We start from the raw sequence: 21205 nt of genomic DNA on the forward strand, positions 1-21205 counted from the left end.
AAGGTCAGGCTTTTTATTGTGTAGTCGGCTGAGATCTTTCGGTAGTTTTGTACACCTCATAGTTAATCTTGAGGTCACAGGTCGCACACTAATGACAGCCACGTGCATACATTCCAACATTTCTTACTAATGGATTGGAAGAGGTGAAGGCTAGTGCTTACCATATTAAAGGTATACTTCCGGGTTTGTCGTTTTCGACCTGAGATCAACCTTTTCTACCAACGCATTTTGGAAAAGGTGTAAAGGTGAGCGGGTCGGTTCAGGGACTGGAGTGTAGCGGCAAGGACAGCGGATGGTAAAACATAATTTAACTCTTGCCCAGGCTATAGAGCTAGCTATAAACTGTTTGCACTGCAATTACGCTGGCCAAAGGAGTGTAACAATTGTGTAAAAGGGGAGGAGAGAATATAAGGGTTGTGTGAGGCTAGGAAGGCATTCTGTAGCACTGTTAGTTTACAAACTGTCCGTTCAGTCTTGTAAGCGGGCCTGTATTCTGATACAGTTCAGGGCAATGCACAGTAGTCTAGCCTAGCGCCACTGAAACGCTAATGCTAGTCTACAAGACAAGTAGGCTAGACTACACAAGCAAGGCAATTGATGAATTTAAACCAAAACTGTAGTTTTTATTATTATTCAATGGCTATCCCATAACAACCTGGGTGTTGTGTTTCCAAGGCTACGCACGTTTCCATCCAATCACACGTTAGGGGGAGTTGCTGGATAATCTTTAACTGCAGTATAAGTACCAGCACAGCTGCCTGAAGAGTTGCCCGCTAGCTATCCAACCGTTCCTTCTCTTCTCGAGAACAACCTACCTTCAGCAAAGATAAAAAGTAATAATTGTAAGAAAACCATACCTTACATGATCACGATGTCTGAGCAGAAGGATATCATATATTTCGTTACTGGAGGTTGCGGTTTTCTTGGTCGACACCTGTTACAAGTCCTACTTGAGAAGGAGGACACAATAACGGAGATCAGGTTGTTCGACAAACACATCGATTTAAGTTTACAAGATCAAAGCACAGGTAAGCGTAATTTGTGTGTTGATTCCTGCACGACATATAGCCTCTATAATAGATAGTCTATCGGCTAGACTACAAGTTAGGCTACTTGTTTGTGACCTAGATAGCTACAAGAAGTGTATTGGACAGTTAGCCTACTCTTGTTTATCTTTATTTAAAGTTTGGGATGAGGGACCCCGCGACAGACGCTCTCAGTAGGTAGAGCTAGCTCTAAAAGTTAAACCGTCTGTCCTTCATATTGTAGGCTACCCATTTGATAATATGGGTACAATATTAATTTATACAGTCGTACAAAGTCTAAAAGTTCTTATTTGCTCCATAAGTTGTAAAATTCTTATAATTACTGGTAAGAAAATTGTAATAATGGAATGAACACAAATGGGGTTACTATCGGCTACAGATGCGATGCTGGTTTTCGAACATGAAATGTGACATTTCGAGAATCCGTGACATTGTGGACGTCACTGAAGGGAAGTAGCCTACTTAACCCCCAAAACGTTGCTTACTCTGGGTCAAGCAGATGCATCCTAACGCAGCATGAGGTCATGGCCGAAGACCAGACAATATCCAATTTTCCACACACCTCTCACATCTGTTACAGATGATTTTGTGCAGTTCCATAAGATTTAAATCAGGAAATAAAAATACCATATGATGTAACCCATGAGTCCCTGTGTTTATACGTAGCAACAGGCTGTTTAATATTTGGGCATTCAAGCACAGATTGATATAGCTCTTGGGTTGTAAGCAATCAGTGGACCAATATGGAAATATGGTCCAAATATTCCTTCACTTCAGAAGGAATCTCAAGAATGTGGGCTTTTTGGGTCTACTAACTAGTAGTAGTCAGGGGGTACTAGTTAGTGTGTCCTTATGTGCTTTTCATTTAATAAGAGTTGATAGTATCCGTTGATCAGACTGAACAGATCTCAAAAGGAAGTGACCCAGAGCCCAAAAGTGTCCACCTTGTAAACTTCCCGATCTCCAGATTGATAATACTTTATAAAATCCAGAACTTACTTAAATTTTGTAAATTGAAGAGACAGAGTACGTGTTTTTCATGCTCATTTTAAAAATACATTTGGATTCGGTCATCAACCCCAGTAGTTGCATTGAAGTAGACAACTGGAGTGCCTCAATTTGTGTAATACATGTCATTACACAGGTAATGACATGTACTCCACTATGGAATGTGTTATTTTCATCTAAGGCACTGTGAGCCAATGCAGAGCCAAATTACCAGGTCTGTGTCCTTGACAGGTTCCAAGGTCCACATAATGTTTGTGGTTATCTCAGGGCAGTTTGTGCACTCTGACTCCCTGGATAATTACATTTGATAAATATGAAGGCCACAGCCTATGAAACAGCATACTAAGTTGCTTTATGTATAGTACACTATCATGCATGATGGGGCACAGTAAAAAACAAACAAACGGAATGTGTTTTTTCTCTTTTTTTCCCTTGTCCCCATTCTCCCCCCTCCCTGGTCTGTCGTCAGAGCGGGTTAAGGTGGTGGTGGTCCAGGGGGACATCACAGATTACTCCAGTGTTGTGGAGGTGTCGCAAGGAGCAACGGTGGTCATCCACACAGCCAGCCTGGTGGACGTATGGCACAGAGTTCCAGAGTCTGTCATTGAGGCCGTCAATGTCAAAGGTATGGAAACGGGTAGACAGGATGGGAGGGGAGGAGGAAATGAAGTGGAGGACATTCTTGATGGTTGACGATTCTGCGTGAAATACATGACCACAGAAACAATATTCAGCCCATGGGTTTCAAATTGAACAAGGCACTGTTCTCAAAAACAAAGAACACTTTTCCCAAGAGTTGGATGTCCTTGAAAGATTTAAGTGAGGGTGTAACTCGTGGACGCCAACTCGATCCTGTCATTTGTTTCCCAAAACATTTCCTGGAATGTAGAATGTAGGCTTAATTTACCAGTTGGAGGACATATACATGTGGACACAGATGGCTGAGCGGTGAGGGAGTCGGGCTAGTAATCTGACTGAAGGTTGCCAGTTTGATTCCCAACTGTGCAAAAATGACGTTGTGTCCTTGGGCAAGGCACTACTTGCTTTGGGGGGAATATCCCTGTACTTACTGTAAGTCGCTCTGGATAAGAGCGTCTGCTAAATGACTAAATGTAAATGTAATACATAAAAACCTTGTTGTTCAGTGAATGTGGTTTAGTCAAGTGTTCAGAACTTGTCTCCATTGTGTGTTCATATGTGGAGAGTCTTGTGTAACGTCTGACATTTCATAACAAGGACTTGTTGCCTGTGTGACAGATGGCAGGTTTATATCCTACACACTCAAATAACTAAAACAACTTCAAGATCTGTTTTACAAAGCTGTTTGTAAAAGAATTGCTGTTGTTTTCATGAATCAAACATGGGTTGGAGGTCTTAGGTGTCAGATGGCTGAGCGGTTAGGGAATCGGGCTATTAATCAGAAGGTTGCCGGTTTGATTCCGGCCATGCCTAATGACATTGTGTCCTTGGGAAAGGCACTTCACTTGCCTTGGGGGGAATGTGCCTGTAATTACTTTAAGTCGCTCTGGATAAGCGCGTCTGCTACATGACTAAATGTAAATGTCTTAGGCAGGGTGATGCAAGCAAGACAGAATTGTTAAGACTTGCATTGGTGAGACATCTGCTGTTTAAAAATGATCTCATTGGCAAAACTTATCTGTGTGGAATCTGATACCAGCAGTCCTCCTGTGTTAATAATGTGTTCTGTTTTGTGTAAATTAACATTTGGCTCGTCCATCTAAAGATTAATATGAAAAATGGCATGCAGGGTGAATGCTAGCTCTATGCTAAATTCATCTCATGTTTATAGACCGTCCCAGATGTTTAGTTTGCAACATATTATACTTCCTTTGAACCTTATCTCTGTTTGCATTTTACCCTCCTTCCTCTACTGTAACTCTTGTTAATTAATATCGTCCACATAAAGGCTTCTCTGTTAAAGTTGTAACATTTTGCATCTCCCTATTTGCTTTTTCCATCTTGATTTAACAGGAACTGTGAACGTCATCAATGCCTGTATAGAGAATGGCATTCAGCATCTCGTCTACACTAGCAGTATGGAAGTGATCGGCCCAAATGTCAAAGGGGACCCCTTTGTCAGGTAAACTTCTTTACTCAAAGTTTTAATCATCAGTTTCCCCCTCGACCAGACATGTAAATCTCTGCTACATCTTCAGCTTCTCTGTTCTTTGTTTTCTGCTGTCTGATCTTATTATTATTTTTCTCTCTTTGTCAGACCACAAATATGTATGGGATGTGCAGCATTCCTGCATGTTGACAGAGTTTGAGGTACACATGCAGTGGATATTAGGACACATGTTTTTAGTTGCTCCCTGCCATCCTTGACCCCTGGACACTTGTGAGAGGAACTACATAAAAACATCTGTCGTAATCTCCACTGCATCTTTTGCGTGCCTGACACATTATGTAATGTGTGCTCATGTCTTCTACGTGTTCATACTGACTGGGATTAGAATGTCCATTACCGTACTAACTGCTGTTTATATAAAAAAAGTCGCTCTGGATAAGAGTGTCTGCTAAATGACTAAATGTAGATGTACATTTGGATTGAGGGCCTGTCTGACCTAAACTTTACCTAAACTATGGCATGTTGAGAGCTGTTTTGAGTTTCCTTGACATACGCTAGAAACTGTTTTTATGGAGGTACAGTTGGTTTTGCAGCTACATTCTTTCACGCTGTCAGTTTTAGCAGGAATGGAATTGGATGCACTTGGATTGGATTTGCCAAAATATTCCAAATATTTAACTGAAATCAAATCATCTGCACATGCATGTGTCCTGCTGTTCTAGAGTTGCTGCATACATTTGTTACATTTCCCTTTATCCTCCTCTTCATCTCTCCTTCCCTCTCTTTATCTTTCCCTTTTGGTTCTGCAGAGGCGATGAAGATACAGTCTATAATGTGTGTCATGAGATGCCATACCCCAAGAGCAAGTCTAAGGCTGAAAAACTTGTTATCGAGGCAAATGGCACGAAGGTACTGGTGATACTCGTGTGCCTTCCTTATCGGCAAGATACACAAGTCAGCCATTCATCCGAATTCACATAGTTTATTGACGACTCACTCAGTGGTCTTATGAAACAGAAACACTCAGAAATGATCCATGAAAGAAGCATTCTAAAATATGACATCACACAACATAGAGTGAGGGGGGCTAATCAGGGGGTCAGAGGGGCACAGCTCTGCTGGAGGATCTCATGTTACAATGTGTAGCTGGTTGCCTCCTGGACATATTCGTGTTGATAAGACATGCTTTCAGCTGTTTTAGTCACAAGACAAAAATTGCATACACAACACGTTTGACATTCTGAGTTTTTTTTTTCTTCTTTCTCCAAACCAATTTTCTCCTCCTCTTCCTTCTTAGCTTAAAGGAGGGGCATGTTTATACACATGTTCCCTGCGGCCCACGGGTATCTATGGAGAGCAGCACCAGCTGATGAAGGACTTCTATATGATGAGTGTACGAACGGGGGGGTTGGTGATTCGAGGTGTTCCCCAAAGCACAGAACACGGACGTGTCTATGCCGGTGAGCCCAGGAAACCCCTTTCAGTCACAGCTAGAAATAGTCATGGGAAATACATGCAGCAACTCTTCATCAAACTCTTTTGTAACGAATCTTTAGGAAACAAGTATAAGTAAACTAGTCAGTCTGGTGTCACATTTGGATCAAGAGTCCTTACAGTTTAGGATATTGATGTAGGTACATTTTAAACAATAATTGACTGTGTTTCCTTTTAGGAAACGTGGCCTGGATGCATGTTTTGGCGGCCAAAGCCCTGCAAGAGCACCCCCGCAAACTTGCAGGGGAAGTGTATTTTTGCTACGACGACTCGCCGTACAAGAGCTATGAGGATTTCAACATGCAGTTCTTGTCAGCATTCAACTTCCGCCAGATCCGTATTCCCCTGCTGCTGTTGTGGTTTGTGGCATGCTTTAATGATCTGCTACGCTGGGTCCTGAAGCCTGTGCACAGCTACACGCCACTGCTTAACCGTTACACGTTGGCAGTTGCAAGCACGTCCTTCACTGTGCGCTCAGACAAGGCCCAGCGTCACTTCCAGTACCAGCCACTCTACAACTGGGACGAGTGCCGGGATCGCACTCAGAGATGGGTTGACACCTTTCCTGTAGACTGCATTAAAGATGCTGTAAAGAAGAACTGAAAATTAGTTTTAAGTTTCATCACACCACAGAAGAATGTGTTGGTAACTACCCATCCAAATTCAAAAAAAATAAAAAATAAGCTCTGACAAGTATGTTAGATGAGGCTTTGAAATCGTGCGAAAATTAGCAGTCTTCTCTGCTTGATACTGGGGGGGCGTGTCGCCTGAATGAGCTGAAGCTCCGCCCCCTCGAGTTTATTGAATTTAGCAACAACAGCAACAACTAGCTAAATCAATTGCAGATATCAGAACAGACTTACTTGCAGTCTCTGATATATTTTATGTGTTAATTACTTTGTCTTTACATAGTACCAGCTGAGTAACAGAATTCAGAATTCATACGTATATAGGTTGGGTTTTGCCCCGCCTAAACAAAACCTGAGCTGAAAACGGATGAGAAACTGTTCAACGATCCCACTCTACATTTTAGTGCGACTAAGTTTTAGAGCTTTGCACATGCTTTCAGCAACTAATTTCACACGTATAATGTACTGAGAAGCAAATCATGGAATTTGCTTCACAGCATCTTTAAAGACTCTTAATCTTGACTGATTCATTAGTAACAGACCTCCAACTGTATAATATAGGACCTGAGATAGTTTTACTCTCAAAAGCAGTATTATCATTTTTACAGACATTTACAAACTGAAGACTACAGTACTATTTTCTATAATTGTGTCTTTGCCATGTAATACAACATGCTTCAGGTAGGCTATTTTATACAGTATAGTAAACACTGAAGACACTTTCTTGTCTTTATAGGGAACATTGCAATATCCATCATGATTCAAGTATGGCAGAGACAAGTTAATTATGAGGATTGACATATTTTGTTAATTACACACCATGAGGGTGTGTGACTGAAATGTAGATTTGGCTACATAAAACAAAATTGATTAGAGAAATCATTTATTAGAATGATTAAAGTAATGGGCTCATTCAAGAAAACAATAGAACTAGCTTTGATTTGTTATCTAGAAATGCCATTACAGTATGTGCAATAACATTGTATGTTTACTTTTGAATAAATATATTAATATATTGAATACTTTTTTTCCATTTGTTATTATATTTTGGAGACGATAATAAAATGGACGTAGCCATAGCAAACTGTACTAGTTCAGCGCTATCATGGAAACTCCAGATGTTGTCTTGCCAATGTCATGGAAACGTTGGTTCATCGGCACATGTGGGATTCCATTCGGTCACTCCGATTCATGTGTGTGGGTGTAGTTAAAGGGAACTCCGTTCTCTCTCTTTCTGACAAACTACTTTTTGATTACTTTTTCCTAAAACAATTAGGGATTACCACATGTTTGGGTGTTTCCTACTTGGACGTAGTTCTCCATAGCAATCACAATATTTACAAATGCAGGAACTACAGTGTGGAAATGGAAATCACTAGGATGTGTCATGTGTGTCAAATCAAATGTTATTGTATAGCCCTTTTTACAAGCAATGTTTCTGGGGAGTTCCACAGATCTGAGAACCGAAAAGACAAAATCACAAACTCAGCTAGAGGTCACCTACACAGACGGTTGGTATGCAGAGAGCTGCAGTTCATAAGCAATTTTTTTCAATCCTTCAAAATGTTCTTTTCAAAAACTTTTTTTGAATTATTTTTTCAACCTTTTCAACTTTTTTTTTCCACACGTAAAGGAGAGGAGGAGGAGAAGATGCCTAGAGCACAATAGAGTACAGTAGAGTCCTCGTCAAGTGGCTACACATCAATGATGCAAACTTTTTCTTCTACCCTTTCTTCTAAACTTAAATTTTTCACACTCATACATAGGTGTGTGAATGTGTTTCACGTGTGTCTGTGAGAGTATTTCATATGTACGTTTTCAGTAGTATGAATGCGTGTGAACATTTCACATGTGAATGTGGATGTGTTTCCTATGTGTTTGTGTAAGGACAGTATTAATTATAGAACTAATTATGGTTCTGATTCTGACATGTAAAAGTAACATCCAAGAGAATCATGCCACCTAGTGGAACGCTAAACTAATAAATATACATAAGGCGAACAGTAGAGGGAAGTGTTGCACTAAATATCTTATTATTCAAGAAATTATCGTTCAAATGTTTTCAAGGTAAAATAATTATAACAAGGCCAACCAGAAACAAATTGTACTTGTGATTATCTTCCTATAGTCAAGTAACTAAGTTAGTTTTGATTGAATCAGATATCAATGCATATGTTTGTGAACATTTATTACTGATGGATTTTTAACATGTGAAATTACCAGTAGAAATGCCACGGACAGATATTTTGCAGGGTAGCACCCGAGGTAAAGATGCGCGTGCGTGCACACCCACTATCCTGTCACTGACGGGAGCGCGCACGTTGCTGTCACAGTAGGAAATGCAGGCTGTATTGGTGTTCCAGCGACACATCTATATTTATTGATTGAGGAATTTAATTTAAAATAAGGATCTACTATTTAGAAATGAAAAAGTAGAACACAATTGAATGTCTGTTTCAGGTCAAACTGCTTCCTGTTACTATGTCTAAGAAGAGTAGTTAGCTAGCCAACTCAGACAGAAGCCAATTTGCTAGGCTAACAACACCATAGCTAAATTATTAGCCAGAAACCTAGCAAACGTTAGCTAGCAAGCTAGGCTAGTTTGGGGGACATTGTGCCTCCTAAACTGCTCGGACGCTTTCGTTATCCTTCTTTTCGCATATACGGTTTCGCCCACTTCCGATTTTTTTTACGGAGGAGTTGAAGGAACCGGAGCTGTGGGGGGGAAGCAAACAAGAACCCCATGGGCGTCCAGCCGGACCGATCACGACGTAGACACGCGGGCCGTGGGTGAGTTCATGCACTGAGTTGAGCTACAGTGAGGTATCGGAATGGATGGGCAAGGCCGTGGACCGTGGCATGGCCAGGGCCTGACACAGGGAGGGTTGGACCCTTAGCTGTTGAGAAACGATAGAATTTTCCTGTGTGTGTGTTTTACTGTTTTGAATCGGGAAGTTCTGTGTTTTTGAGTGAGGCCTCGAGAGGACATGAAGTTAGGTATCTACAGTTTAGCTACAGTGATGGTTTAAATGGATCCAACTCCTGCTGTATAACCGAAATACAGACAACAAAGCAGTCCAATTTTAAACAGATATTTTGAACTGTCTCTTATTCTGATTGCTGGGACAACGTCTGTGTATGGAGTACTATTCCATTGCAATAAACATGAAGCTGCTGTTAAAATTATTTCCGTATATTTAAAATGAAGCTACTCTTTTCATGTGGTCTGTTGGTTCTCTTTTTCGTTGTATTATTATAACAATACCGAACCAAATATGGACACTGTAAGTTTAATTAATTATATATGTAAACAAAATTGCACACAGTTATTGTGCGGTGGGATCATAATCTTTTCGAAATATACTATTTACAGTACTAAGGAGGTATTTTACAAACGTTGTGTCCACTGTGATCATGTGTATTTTGAACAGACAATGTATTTGCTTGTAGTGTCGTAATACACGTATGTCTGTCTCTTCCATCTGTCAAGGTGAGATCAAAGAGACACCATGGCCGAAATCTCCACCCTAACCCCCTCACCTTCAGCTTTAGGAGATCCCCATGCCTCTGCACCCACCCCCCTGTCCTCCACTGCTCTCCCTGCCCCCAGAAGCCCTGCCCCAGAGTCCACCAAGGTTGCCCCCACCCCCAAATCATCTCTCTACAATGACAACGCCCTAATGGGTGCTCCCTCTGCATCTCCTCCTATGGGACAGGCTCCAGAAACACATGCGCAAGAGACACCCCAAAAACCACCCAAACCACTTCTACCAGACGTAGCTTTAGAGAGTCCTGCCTTACTACTCATAGATGAAGATGTGCCACAGAGGGATGGATTGAGAGGCATGGGAGTAGAGAGAGAGGGGACCCCAGGGTTCGCTGCCCCGCGGGAGGGCAGTGACCCAGCGGGTTGGGAGATGATAAATGCCCCTACAGAGCACTCTGTACTCGTCCCAAGTAAGCCAGTGGCCCAAGTGGCAGTAGAGCAGACGTCCCCTCCCCCTGATCTTAATCCTAGTCCTAATCTCTACCCGAGTGTTCGCGTCACCCAGACCCTTAATCCAACTACTGGGGATGCTCAGTCTGTGTTGAGCCCACCTCCAGCCCTCGCAGCCCCTCCAGCCCTCGCAGACCCTCCAGCCCCCGCAGCCCCTCCAGCCCTCGCAGCCCCTCCAGCCCTCGCAGCCCTCGCAGCCCCCGCAGCCCCTCCAGTCTCCGCAGCCCCCGCAGCCCCTGCTCCTACCCCTCCTCCCCCTGATCCCACCCAAACAATCGCAGCCCCAGCTTCAGCCACAGGTCCAGCCCCAGCTTCAGCCACAGGTCCAGTCGCTGAAGACGAAAAGCCCCTGCCACCACAAGAAGGCGATAACCCTCAACCTCAATCCCCCATCCAGTGTCAGTTACCCAACACACCCACTCCATTCAAAGGCTCGGAGCCACCCAACAGCCCTTCCAGAGGGGTGCCTCCCAGTCCCCCAGTCCTGGTGATCCAGGAGCCAGCTCCCCCCTTCTCCCTGCCCAACTCTCAGCCCCGTCCAGCCCTTGACAGCCTCAGCTACCTAGAGTCAGCCAGCATGATGTCTGGCACCCTGGAGTCCCTCTCTGGGCTGGGGGAGGATGGCAGCTCCGTGGGCTCCGACTCGGAGGTCAACGGCCAGGCCGTCAGACGCACGGACAAGTATGGCTTCCTCGGCGGGAATCAATACAGCGAGGACGGGTGGGTACGCCCCTGAAAGACACAAATGCTGTCTGGGGGGACGACTGGTTGGTCCTGCTTGATCACAAAAAACACTTATCATTCTATATTACAAGTGTGTATATATTTCCAACAGCATAGGACCATGGTAAGACATGGCTGCTGTGTCTGACAGCGTTACGACATAAGTTAACAATTCTGACTCTTTTATTTGTGTGACGTTACCAGATCTGGATTGCACTTCCGTGAATCTAACTTCTTCTTTGGTTATCTGTTTAGCTTTTATGTTTAGGGTCCTCCCCTGAGTGATGCCTCTGTTCCTCCCTTTTTTCTCTGCCTGTGTCGTCTAGCCTGCCTAAACTCAATATCCTGTCCTTCCTCTCCCCTTGGTGTGAGTCAGATAGTGCTGAGAGGGCTTTAGTATGTTCTGACTGTATGTCTCATTTCACCCCTCTGGCCTCTGCCTATTCCCATCTGGCTTCTTCTATTAAGTGCCAAGTGCTCTTCCCCTGTTGTGAATTTGTAATCTGAATAAAAAGGGGGAAGTTTACTATATCGGTCAGTCTCAGTGTCACGTGGAAGGAATCGTAGGTGAAAAGGGGTGTTATTGTCCTGTTGAAGGAGCATGTGCCGAACAGACACTTTGAGCCGATCAGTCCCTGATATGTTTCATTCCACAGTGATCCTAATGTGTGGAGTCTGAATAAGAAAATATCTCTGTTACAGTGAAAAGGATCTTCGAATCGATGTGGCTCGCCAGCGAGAGATGAAGTGGCTTGATATGTTTAACAACTGGGACAAGTGGGTCTCCAGGCGCTTCCAGAAGGTATCCTCTCCTCTTGTCTTTGGGGTTTGGGCATGCACCCTAAGGACTAGACTGGGTGTTTTATAGAGCGTGTGTGTGTGTGTGTGTGTGTGTGTGTGCGACGTCCCTCCGCAGGTGAAGCTGCGCTGTAGAAAGGGGATCCCCTCCTCTCTCAGGGCCAAAGCCTGGCAACTCCTCTCCAACAGCAAACAGCTTCTGGATGAAAACCCGGGCAAGTTCGAGGTATGGATGACAGCCCACACGTTCTCTCTCACCAACACTTGAAACGGCGCAAAACACGACCGTTCTGGACCGAGCACTTCAAAGCAGACATGCGCGGAAGTTCACGTTGTCAGCACCTTCACAGCCATGAAATCACGGTTCTTTAACAGCTCTTGTTTCATATGGGAATGTCATTTCTGAAGAGAATTGTGTCTTTTTAAACTTGCAGTGATAAGGTAGCTGTGGATTATTAGGGAAATTAAAACTCCCAGGGGTGCGAAGGGGGGGCCTGGCATAAATGCATCCAGCTCTAAGCCTCTTATCTGGGCCTGTAATCCTGGCTGTCTTGGACTACCTTCACAACCAGGCTGGAGGTCTGGTCTGAGCGGGGCCTGGAGACAAGCTATCACAGTGTTTCCTACACATAGACTAATTTGTGGCGGTGCGCCACAGAATCAACACCGGCCGCCACATATTGAGTTTCGTTATCACATTGTTTTTTTAACGCTATTTAAAACACGCAGCGTATTCGTTCAGCTGCATTTCCTTTCCCTGCTCTCCCTCCGTCTCTCTGTCACTCACGCGTCTCTCTCACATACACACACAGTCACAACGTCAGCACATGTTAGCAACGACGCTATGCGATATCAGCGAGCCTTCAGCATTAGTACCGTAGCTAAAAGTCTAGGAAAGTTGAGGACAAACAGGACGCGCGATATGCACCTGTCAGTACCAGAAATGACCATTGGAAAGTCTCCCGCTCGCTCTAAATACAAAATCCCTGATTTCCGGGAGATTGTATAGCATTTGCGGGCGTCAGGGAGCCGTTATTGAAATGCGGGACACTCCCGGAACTTCCGGGAGACTTGGGATGTCTGTGCTCAAGCAGAAGACAGGGTCAGGGAGAGAAAGAGATCAATTTGTTAGGCATTGAAGAAATAGTAGAAGAGGACAGCATCCAACATAATACATATATAGCCTATTTCATTTAAAAAAACTTGTGTAATGAATTATTAACGAAGGAATTATTTTTGAACCCCCGCCACCGCCACAAATTGCTTTCTAATCTGTGGGAAACACTGTATCATATCTGTTTGTTTGCATTCTGTTTAACACCCATACAACTCGGCCTGCCCTTCACTTAACCAGAGCGGGATCATCTTATATTTGATACTGCCCAACATAGTTCATTGCGTTACTGATCCGATTTACTGTATGTATCCCATGGCTGAGGAACAACAACAACAAAAAACCTTGTGAATTCCAACTCTCTCTTTGCCTGTCTGTCTGTGTGTAGGAGTTGGAGAGGGAGCCGGGAGATCCGAAATGGTTGGATATCATAGAGAAGGACCTGCACAGACAGTTCCCCTTTCACGAGATGTTTGCGGCTCGTGGTGGACATGGGTAACAGACTCAACTTCCTCTGGGCACTGCGGTGGATGACACGCCTCGTACCTAAGAACGTACAGAACCATTGACAGCGATCATAATATCATGACCCGTGTTCCCCTTCTCTCTGCATCTCCAGACAGCAGGACCTGTACCGCATACTGAAGGCCTACACTGTCTACCGTCCTGATGAGGGCTACTGCCAGGCCCAGGCTCCGGTAGCCGCTGTGCTGCTCATGCACATGCCTGCTGAGGTGAGGGGCTGGCTGGGACAGCCGCACCCCCTAGGAGTGGGGGGACGTCACCACACATGGCTGTCTTGGCACTGTTCTGTAGATGTTCATGGGACAGAGATGGGGGTGTGATTTAGTAATTTATGTGTGTGTGTTGCAGCAAGCCTTCTGGTGTCTGGTGCAGATATGTGAGAAGTACCTTCCTGGTTACTACAGTGCCGGCCTGGTGAGTTCGTAGACACACACACACACACACACACGCTTTCCGGTTCTTCCAGCATCTCTGTCTGTCCCTCCACTTCTCTCTGTGTGTTTTTCCTCATCGCCTCTCTTTTTCCATTCCTCCTCCTCATCCGTTCTCCTCCGTATTGAAGGAAGCGATTCAGTTGGACGGAGAGATCTTCTTCTCCCTGCTGAGGCGTGTGTGCCCCATGGCCTACCGTCACCTCAAGAAGTTCAAGATCGACCCCATCCTGTACATGACCGAGTGGTTCATGTGTGTCTTCTCGCGCACCCTGCCGTGGGCCTGCGTGCTACGCGTGTGGGACATGTTCTTCTGCGAAGGTAAGCCATGCATGTCCTCACAGCCACTGCCCTCGCTGTTACAGTATTGTGTGTGTGTGTGTGTGTGTGTGTGTGTGTGTGTGTGTGTGTGTGTGTGTGTGTGTGTGTGTGTGTGTGTGTGTGTGTCTAACTCCCACTGTGGGTGCAGGGGTGAAGATCGTGTTCCGGGTGGGCCTGGTGCTGCTGAAACAGATGCTGGGGTCTGTGGACAAGCTACGGGAGCTGCAGGGCATGTACGAGACCATGGAGCGCCTGAGGAACATCCCCCCCGAGTCTATCAGAGAGGATCTACTGGTGCATGAGGTGGGAGCTCTGGAGTCCTGTTTTACACACAAACACACCCACACACCCGGGCTCGTGTTCCCTAAACGCAGGCCTGCTCTTACTCACCGACACCAGCTAGGCGAGTCAGCCAGCTCGCGTGTGTGTGATGTCTGGATCTATTCCTATAACTTCCTGCGGACGCTTCTTCTCTTGTGTTTCCTCTAGGTCGTCTCCATGGAGGTGACCGAGGCCCTGATAGAGAGGGAGTGCAGTGTCCAGGTCAGGAAGTGGAGGGAGTCCCGGGGGGAGCTGACCCACCAGCCTAGCCGCCGCCTTCATGGGACGAGGGCCATCCATGAGCACAAGCGTCGGGCTGCCTCCATCAGCTCAGGGGGCAGCTTCTCCTTCCTGGGGGCCTCCATCCCCCCTCCCGGCCCCCTCAGGGCCTCCTCCAGCCTGCTCTCTCTGCCCGGCTTCCGCAAGTCCAAGCTCCCCTTCCGCTCCCAGCCCAAAAAGGGCTCCTTCTCCGGGGGCTCAGGAATGGAGGCCTTACCTCCACAACACCCCTCTGTAGCGGCCTCCAGCCCTAGCCGGGCTCCCATCCACACACCACCACCACCCATGTCTGCGGCTGGAACCAAGGCACGGGCACCTCAAAGCCCTCTGGCGGTGCCCTCCCCCGGCTCTGCATCTGCTCCCGCCCAGGCCTTGCCAGCATCCTCTGCGCCGGCACAGCCTGGGGCTCCTGCTCTGACCCAGCAACCCCAGCCCCCCCGCCTCTCCCCCTCCTCCATGGTGGTCTCTGAGCAGATCACCCCCACCCTGCCCTCGCCCACCGCCAATAACGCGGTGCTGCCGCCCCGCCCGGACGGAGGAAGAGGAGCAGCAGCGGGAGAGGAAGAAGACGGGAAGAAGAAGAAAAGGAGCAAGGAGGACAAGAAGAAGGAGAAGGAGGAGGAGAAGCAGAAACTAAAGGAGAGGAAGGAGAAGGAGAAGTCCGAGAAGGAGAGACAGAGGAAGGAGAAAGAGAGGGCGGAGAAGGAGAAGAAGAAAGAGAAAGGGGGGAAGAAAAAGGACAAGGTGGGTGGAGGAGGAGGAGGGGGAGAGGCGGAGGAAAATAATGGAGGCGCTGCACCAAGAGATTCGGCCTAGTTTCTCGACCGCCGTTCCAGTTGAGTGAAAAAGGGGCGAGAAGAAAAGACCCCCAGAAGCGGAAAGAGGGGGGGGGGGGGGGTCGACGGGACGGTACTGCACCCTGAAGACTACTCAAAGGATTATTATGGAACAAACTGGATCGTGGTTTTATGAGCACTGAGGGGCTTAGGCCTCGCCACCCCCACACTTTCTTAATCAACGAGTTGAATTAGTTAGAGGGGACATGTTTGGTTTGTGTAACTGGAAAACAGGCTGTATGGCTAACAGGATCCCACACAGTCATCATCTCAATTATCTTTTAAAGTTTGAATTTAAATCTTGTTTTTATTTGGACTAATGGCTGTGGAGCGATGATCGCGGGTTAGAAGGAGTTGGACGGAGATTCGATGGTGCCATAAGTCGTGTAAATAGACCACCCTATCCACGGTGGATCCTTGGTTCCCCACTTACAGTTTAATCTCTCACTTGTTGTCAGGTCAAGGCCTGGAAGAAAAAGAAGAAAAATGTTTAAATGTCTCCATTCCAGGCACTGAAGACAGTGATGGTAGTAATATTGTAATTGGATGTTTGGGAGGATATATTTATTGTAGTGTTAAGTGTTCGTGTGTGAATGTGTGCCTTAGTAGTGTAGTGAAATGTGTTACTGTTCTGTGTTGTAGCCCTCTCTCCCCCTCTGCTCTCTCTCTCTGTCTCGTCTGATCGTCCTCTGTTTCACCATCGTGTTCCCTCCCTCTCATTTCAGAATAGGAGGATGATTGTAGGTCAGGTTAACAGAGAGATCCACACTGGGATAAGTAGGGGAAGGCAATAGAGGTATTAACAACCAGAACCTGGAACCTTGCATGGATATTTCCTGACTATTGGTGAAATGTACTGTACTGTACATGTGTATAGTGTCCCTGACAACAACCACACTGGGATAATTTCAATGGTTTCTCTTGTTGTAGCAGCCTTCTCTTAGATATTCTTGCAGTGATAGATGATTAGATTTGGCTTCTGGTAAGTGAACACTGGCCCACCAGTTAACATTACCGGTCTTAAATTGTACTCTCAGTGACTACCCTGAATTTGCCCTTTAGACCAAATGTCAAAAAAGTATTTTCTTTTCTTGCTTTTAGGGAAAGGAAATGTATATAAATTATATATTTTTTAATTAGCCAAATAATAAGGTGATGATTTTATTAGCCCATTAGAATGTGATTTTTGATAGCTTTTTTTGTTTTGTTTGTGTGTTTTTTTGTTTTTCATTTCTTTATGAACGAAGGATTACAACGGTATTCTTTTTTTTTTTTTTTTTGCACAACCCCATCACAAAGCACCACTAAAGTTGACCACTCCTGTTCTGGCATGTTATTGCAGATCTTGAGTCACTTCTGGTTAGCTAGTTTCATCTCCTGAATCTGCGCCTTTAGGACCCCTCTGTTTACTAGGGGTGTGCCAATGTACTGTAACTGACCCTTCAGGCTCCAATGTATTTATGTATAAAGTTGGTTAATTTAATCAGATTACTATATATTATGTATTCTTTATTTTGGATTTGACTGCTATTTTTGTATGTGAGCAAAGGACACCTTATCGACTGGAATGGCTGCCTGTAAGGTATTATTAACGTCTAAGGTAAGATGATCGTAACAAAAATGACTGCTCTTGTTTCTTCGGGACTGTTTTGTTTTCGGTATCATACACTTACACAACAAACCATGTGTTTATTTCATAAATCACATTTTGGGTCATAGATCTTGGTCATTTTAGGTTCACTAGTCATTTGTTGAACTCCAGTGTTAAACCCGTCTGTCTAGGGGAAGAATGGGGAATTGGCCACAAATGAAACAGTTTGGATTAGTATTGTAAGTGTATGCATTTGTGAATTCAAAGGTCGTAGATGTACTGTTGAAGGTATCAATCAGACTGTGTAGTGACTACATATAGCCACTAGGTGGTGCCCTCAGCTCTGGAAGGGTTTGTAGCTGAAGATCTGCACATGTAGGTCCTTTTCTCTACAGTATATTTTAACCATCGTAATGACTTATGGACTAACTCCCTAACTAATTCACACTCAGTGTTTTGTAACCTGTTTGTGCATACACCAGGTGGTACTGTCTGCAGTCTGTTTGAAGGACTGTGCTATAGTTACTGTAATGCAACTAGGTGAAATTGATACACTTTAGAGTGGTCTTCTGTACTGTTTTTGTGATCGAGGTGAAGAGGGACTTTTATGTACTCATAGGCAAAATGTCCTCCCTATGGACTGCTTAGGTTGTCACTTACTACATGTTGTGTAACAACCCCAGACTCACGTTGCTATTTCACCCGCCTCTTTCACTTAACGTTTTTGCACCCAGTCCTTCCGGAATCGCCATTGGGGTGTAATCGCTCAGTGAAGTTGACGTGAACATGTCTATGCAAACTTACTTAAAGCACAGGACTTTGCAAAGCAACACTGATTTCATCTTTAGAGATGCAGCTTCTGGTGTCCACGCTGGCATCAGTGGAGATCGGGAAGGTTCCGGAGATGTGAGCACTCTTGAAAATTCAGGGGCCGATTAGGACATAACAATATTTCTTCATGCAGGGCCTCAGTCTTCTAGAGATATGTCATAGGTTCTTGATTTCTTCACAAGGCTTCAAACAGAATTGAAAGTTCTCGTTGAAGTAAGGCAGAATCAGCGGTGACATTAAGGTTCTGAAATCTGCATGCTTGATTGCTGTCAATCGGGAAGGTCCCAATGATTCATTTCTCTTTAAGTATTTTATTTCTTTAATGTATTTTCGTTTGTTTCCCCCCTGCTATATGTATGTCTTCTGTGTTTTTATGTTTACAAGAAACTGTTTTGGTGGAGAAAAAAAAAGAATAAAATCATAGATAATTGAGTTCAATCCCTAACTGCAGAATAAGATCTACATTATGTATTTAATAAATAATGATAATGACAGTTGTGATGACGTAATAAACCATAATATATTAAAGAATCATGCCTCCTCTCGTTCTTGACAACAAGTAAATGTATCTTTATTGGGTGTGCTTTGCCTTCGGCAAGGGCACAACCTTTGTTCTCTCACATATATATTATTATTATTATTTATTTTGGCTCCCCTAAAACTCAGTCAATATTTGGCCTACATAGACAACATAGGTGTCAAAAGTTTTGTCTTGGTAGCGATTGAGTTGCTTCTATTGGAATTTACGTTCCGTTGCATGGTTTAGGCTCAAGTTAAGTTTTTGTGGAAGATCAGTTGTAAAAATGTCATTCAAAAACGGACCCCTGTGCAACCGACGAAAGCAAGCACACCCTACAATTTCCCCAGAAATTGTACCCTTTCTAGTTATGTCTGTTTTCACATGCCCGAGGGAGTCTGTACTGCAAACTGGGTAATACAATAATCCCTTAAATCTTTCCCGACACTAGTGTGATGTCCACTAGGGGTCGCTAGTCGCTAGACTCATGGTTGTGTATCTCACTCACAGATCTTGTTCAATACACATGCTAAGGGCCAAGAGCATTTCGTTAAAACCCTTTCTCCCCAGAACAAGTGATATGAACAGAGACACTAGTATACAAAAATGAAAGGGTGTTTTATTCACAGTTTGTCCCTTTTATTCTTACAGGGGAGTTTCAGGGAAGGTGGGGAAGGTAAGTCCAGTTCCAGTAAAACAGACAGCAAACAGAGGAAAGTCAGAATAGAGAGGAGGGAAACGATGCGAAGAAAGTATGTTTTCTTTCGGTCTCTTCCCTCCTCTCATTCGCGGCCTTTCTCACTTTGAGGAAAAAGTGGTCGTCGCTTTAAGGAGACCACGTTTTCCTCTACCCAATTCCTCCTTGAAATCCCGTCTCTCCTATTATCTTTTTTCTGCGGAAGAGAATCTCTTCTAATGTGTGGAATGAGACTCTTCTGTTTGTCTCTCTCTGAGTGCGAGGAGGTGCATCATTCAACATCGGGTGAACACCCATGGTCTACCACGGCGGTGAGATAAAACTCGCTGTGTTAATGTAGCTCCTTAAGGCCAACGTACGGAGTTGGAAACGAGGCACATATTCACTCGCACACATCAAGCGCTTCAAATGGTGAACCGTCTCGTGAGGAAAGACAGAAAGGTGATGGGAAAGAGGGTTCAAAAGGATGAGAAAGAGGATGAGAAAGAGGATGTATGGAGATAATGTTACAAGATCATTTTTATTGCAAATAATCCCATTTCCCCATAAACAAACATAGACTTCTCACGAGAGTCTGTCTCTCTCACATAAGTCTTTTGAGCAAATGTGTGAGCCTGAGAGCCGGAGCACGTGAGCACATGAAAGGTAGGAAGGATGGAAGGTTTTAAAGCCGGACAGGGGAGGATGTGAGGATCACAATGGCAGAATGGCGAGGGATGCTGTTTTCATATTCTCCAAACTTGTTTCTTTACTCCTCCTTCTCCTCTCCGTGTGTGATGACATAGCAGATGTTCTTGTAGTCTACGTTGCCAGCCACATCTGGGGGGAAGGCGGCCCACAGGTTCTTCATCTGAGGGAGACAGTAGCAGGAAGGGTTAACACTGACAAACTGGGTCCAAAAAATCGTGAGAAATCACCATGATCTCAACGTCCATTGTTGCCACCGTACCTCCTCTGCGGTAAACCTGTCGCACTGAGTGGTCAGGAGTTCCTCAAGGCTGGAAAGAAAGAAAAGAAGGGGCCTTCAGTCGTCTGAAGCCGTATGTCTAGATGTATGATTGCAACACACTTGAAACGATTGGGAATCTGTAAGGATTGAAGTGAGTAAAAGGTATACTCACAATTCCTTCTTGATGAATCCGGTTGCCTCGGGGTCGAGGACCTTGAAGGCGGAAACGATAACGTCTTCGGGGTCAGCACCTGAGGAGCAAGAGAGAAGGTCAGGATTCTCAACTGACACTAACACACTGTCCTCAGTTCTGGCAGTGTATCCTATGTAGCAGCCTGCAGTTCACGCTACAACCAAAAAGCAAGAAGTCTGACAAACTGACCCTTCAGCTTCTCTCCGAACATGGTAAGGAAGACTGTGAAGTTGATGGGACCGCTGGCTTCCTTTACCATAGCCTCCAGCTCCTCGTTCTTCACGTTCAACTGGCCTATAAAGCAGGAAGAGGGGGGGTTAGCACCTAGTATAACCCCCCAACATACACACACACGTCCATACTACGTTTGAGCACATATTTGTCTGTTGGGGATGTGATGATGAATCAGTGCTCTCACCCATTGAGGCCAGCACGTCCCTCAGATCATCCTTGCTGATGATACCGTCTCTGTTCTGGTCAATGATTGTGAAAGCCTAGTGCGGAGACAGAAAGTGGGGTTAACTACAGCACATGATCACCTTGACTACAGCATATAATCAAGAGTTCAGTCACAGGCTCGGTAGAACTGGTAGAACTCTTATTGTGTGAACTCATCTGGCAGCATATGACAAACTGTCGTGATATTCGTGACCCTTTGCTATGCTAGGTTTAGATAAGCCTGAAGGGATCTAGGAGGGACTTTTTCTATCTTCTTATGTGTTAATTTAAGAAGCAAGCTTTGGAGCACAGCTGTCTCGTTCCTTTACGCTGCCTGTCTCGGTGTCTCAGGCTGGCTAGGAACCTCGTCTCTTGTGT

At 44.9% G+C, this 21205-nt stretch overlaps 3 protein-coding genes across 3 annotated transcripts in view; 2 read left to right on the plus strand and 1 right to left on the minus strand.

The window, feature by feature from the left end:
• Positions 1-782: 782 nt before the first annotated feature.
• Positions 783-7286, plus strand: hsd3b7 (hydroxy-delta-5-steroid dehydrogenase, 3 beta- and steroid delta-isomerase). Its single transcript, XM_067233706.1, has 6 exons — positions 783-1028; positions 2524-2679; positions 4047-4155; positions 4953-5052; positions 5441-5603; positions 5816-7286. The coding sequence occupies exons 1-6, from the start codon at positions 863-865 to the stop codon at positions 6238-6240; spliced, it is 1119 nt and encodes a 372-aa protein (XP_067089807.1). The 5' UTR covers positions 783-862; the 3' UTR covers positions 6241-7286.
• Positions 7287-8613: 1327 nt separating this feature from the next.
• Positions 8614-17099, plus strand: LOC136940889 (TBC1 domain family member 10B-like). Its single transcript, XM_067233221.1, has 10 exons — positions 8614-9056; positions 9757-10983; positions 11689-11788; positions 11903-12010; positions 13287-13393; positions 13518-13632; positions 13772-13837; positions 13986-14175; positions 14324-14478; positions 14665-17099. The coding sequence occupies exons 2-10, from the start codon at positions 9776-9778 to the stop codon at positions 15589-15591; spliced, it is 2976 nt and encodes a 991-aa protein (XP_067089322.1). The 5' UTR covers positions 8614-9056; positions 9757-9775; the 3' UTR covers positions 15592-17099.
• Positions 17100-19748: 2649 nt separating this feature from the next.
• Positions 19749-21205, minus strand: part of mylpfa (myosin light chain, phosphorylatable, fast skeletal muscle a) — a 3332-nt gene continuing 1875 nt past the window's right edge. The window contains exons 3-7 of the mRNA XM_067233223.1: positions 20808-20883; positions 20579-20683; positions 20369-20447; positions 20197-20245; positions 19749-20097 (exon numbers count right to left, since the gene is read on the minus strand). Coding sequence (XP_067089324.1) covers positions 19996-20097; positions 20197-20245; positions 20369-20447; positions 20579-20683; positions 20808-20883 — 411 coding nt within the window. The 3' untranslated portion in view covers positions 19749-19995. The remainder of the gene's footprint in view (positions 20098-20196; positions 20246-20368; positions 20448-20578; positions 20684-20807; positions 20884-21205) is intronic.

This window comes from Osmerus mordax, chromosome 3 (genome assembly GCF_038355195.1).
Source record: "Osmerus mordax isolate fOsmMor3 chromosome 3, fOsmMor3.pri, whole genome shotgun sequence".
Classification (NCBI taxonomy): domain Eukaryota; kingdom Metazoa; phylum Chordata; class Actinopteri; order Osmeriformes; family Osmeridae; genus Osmerus; species Osmerus mordax.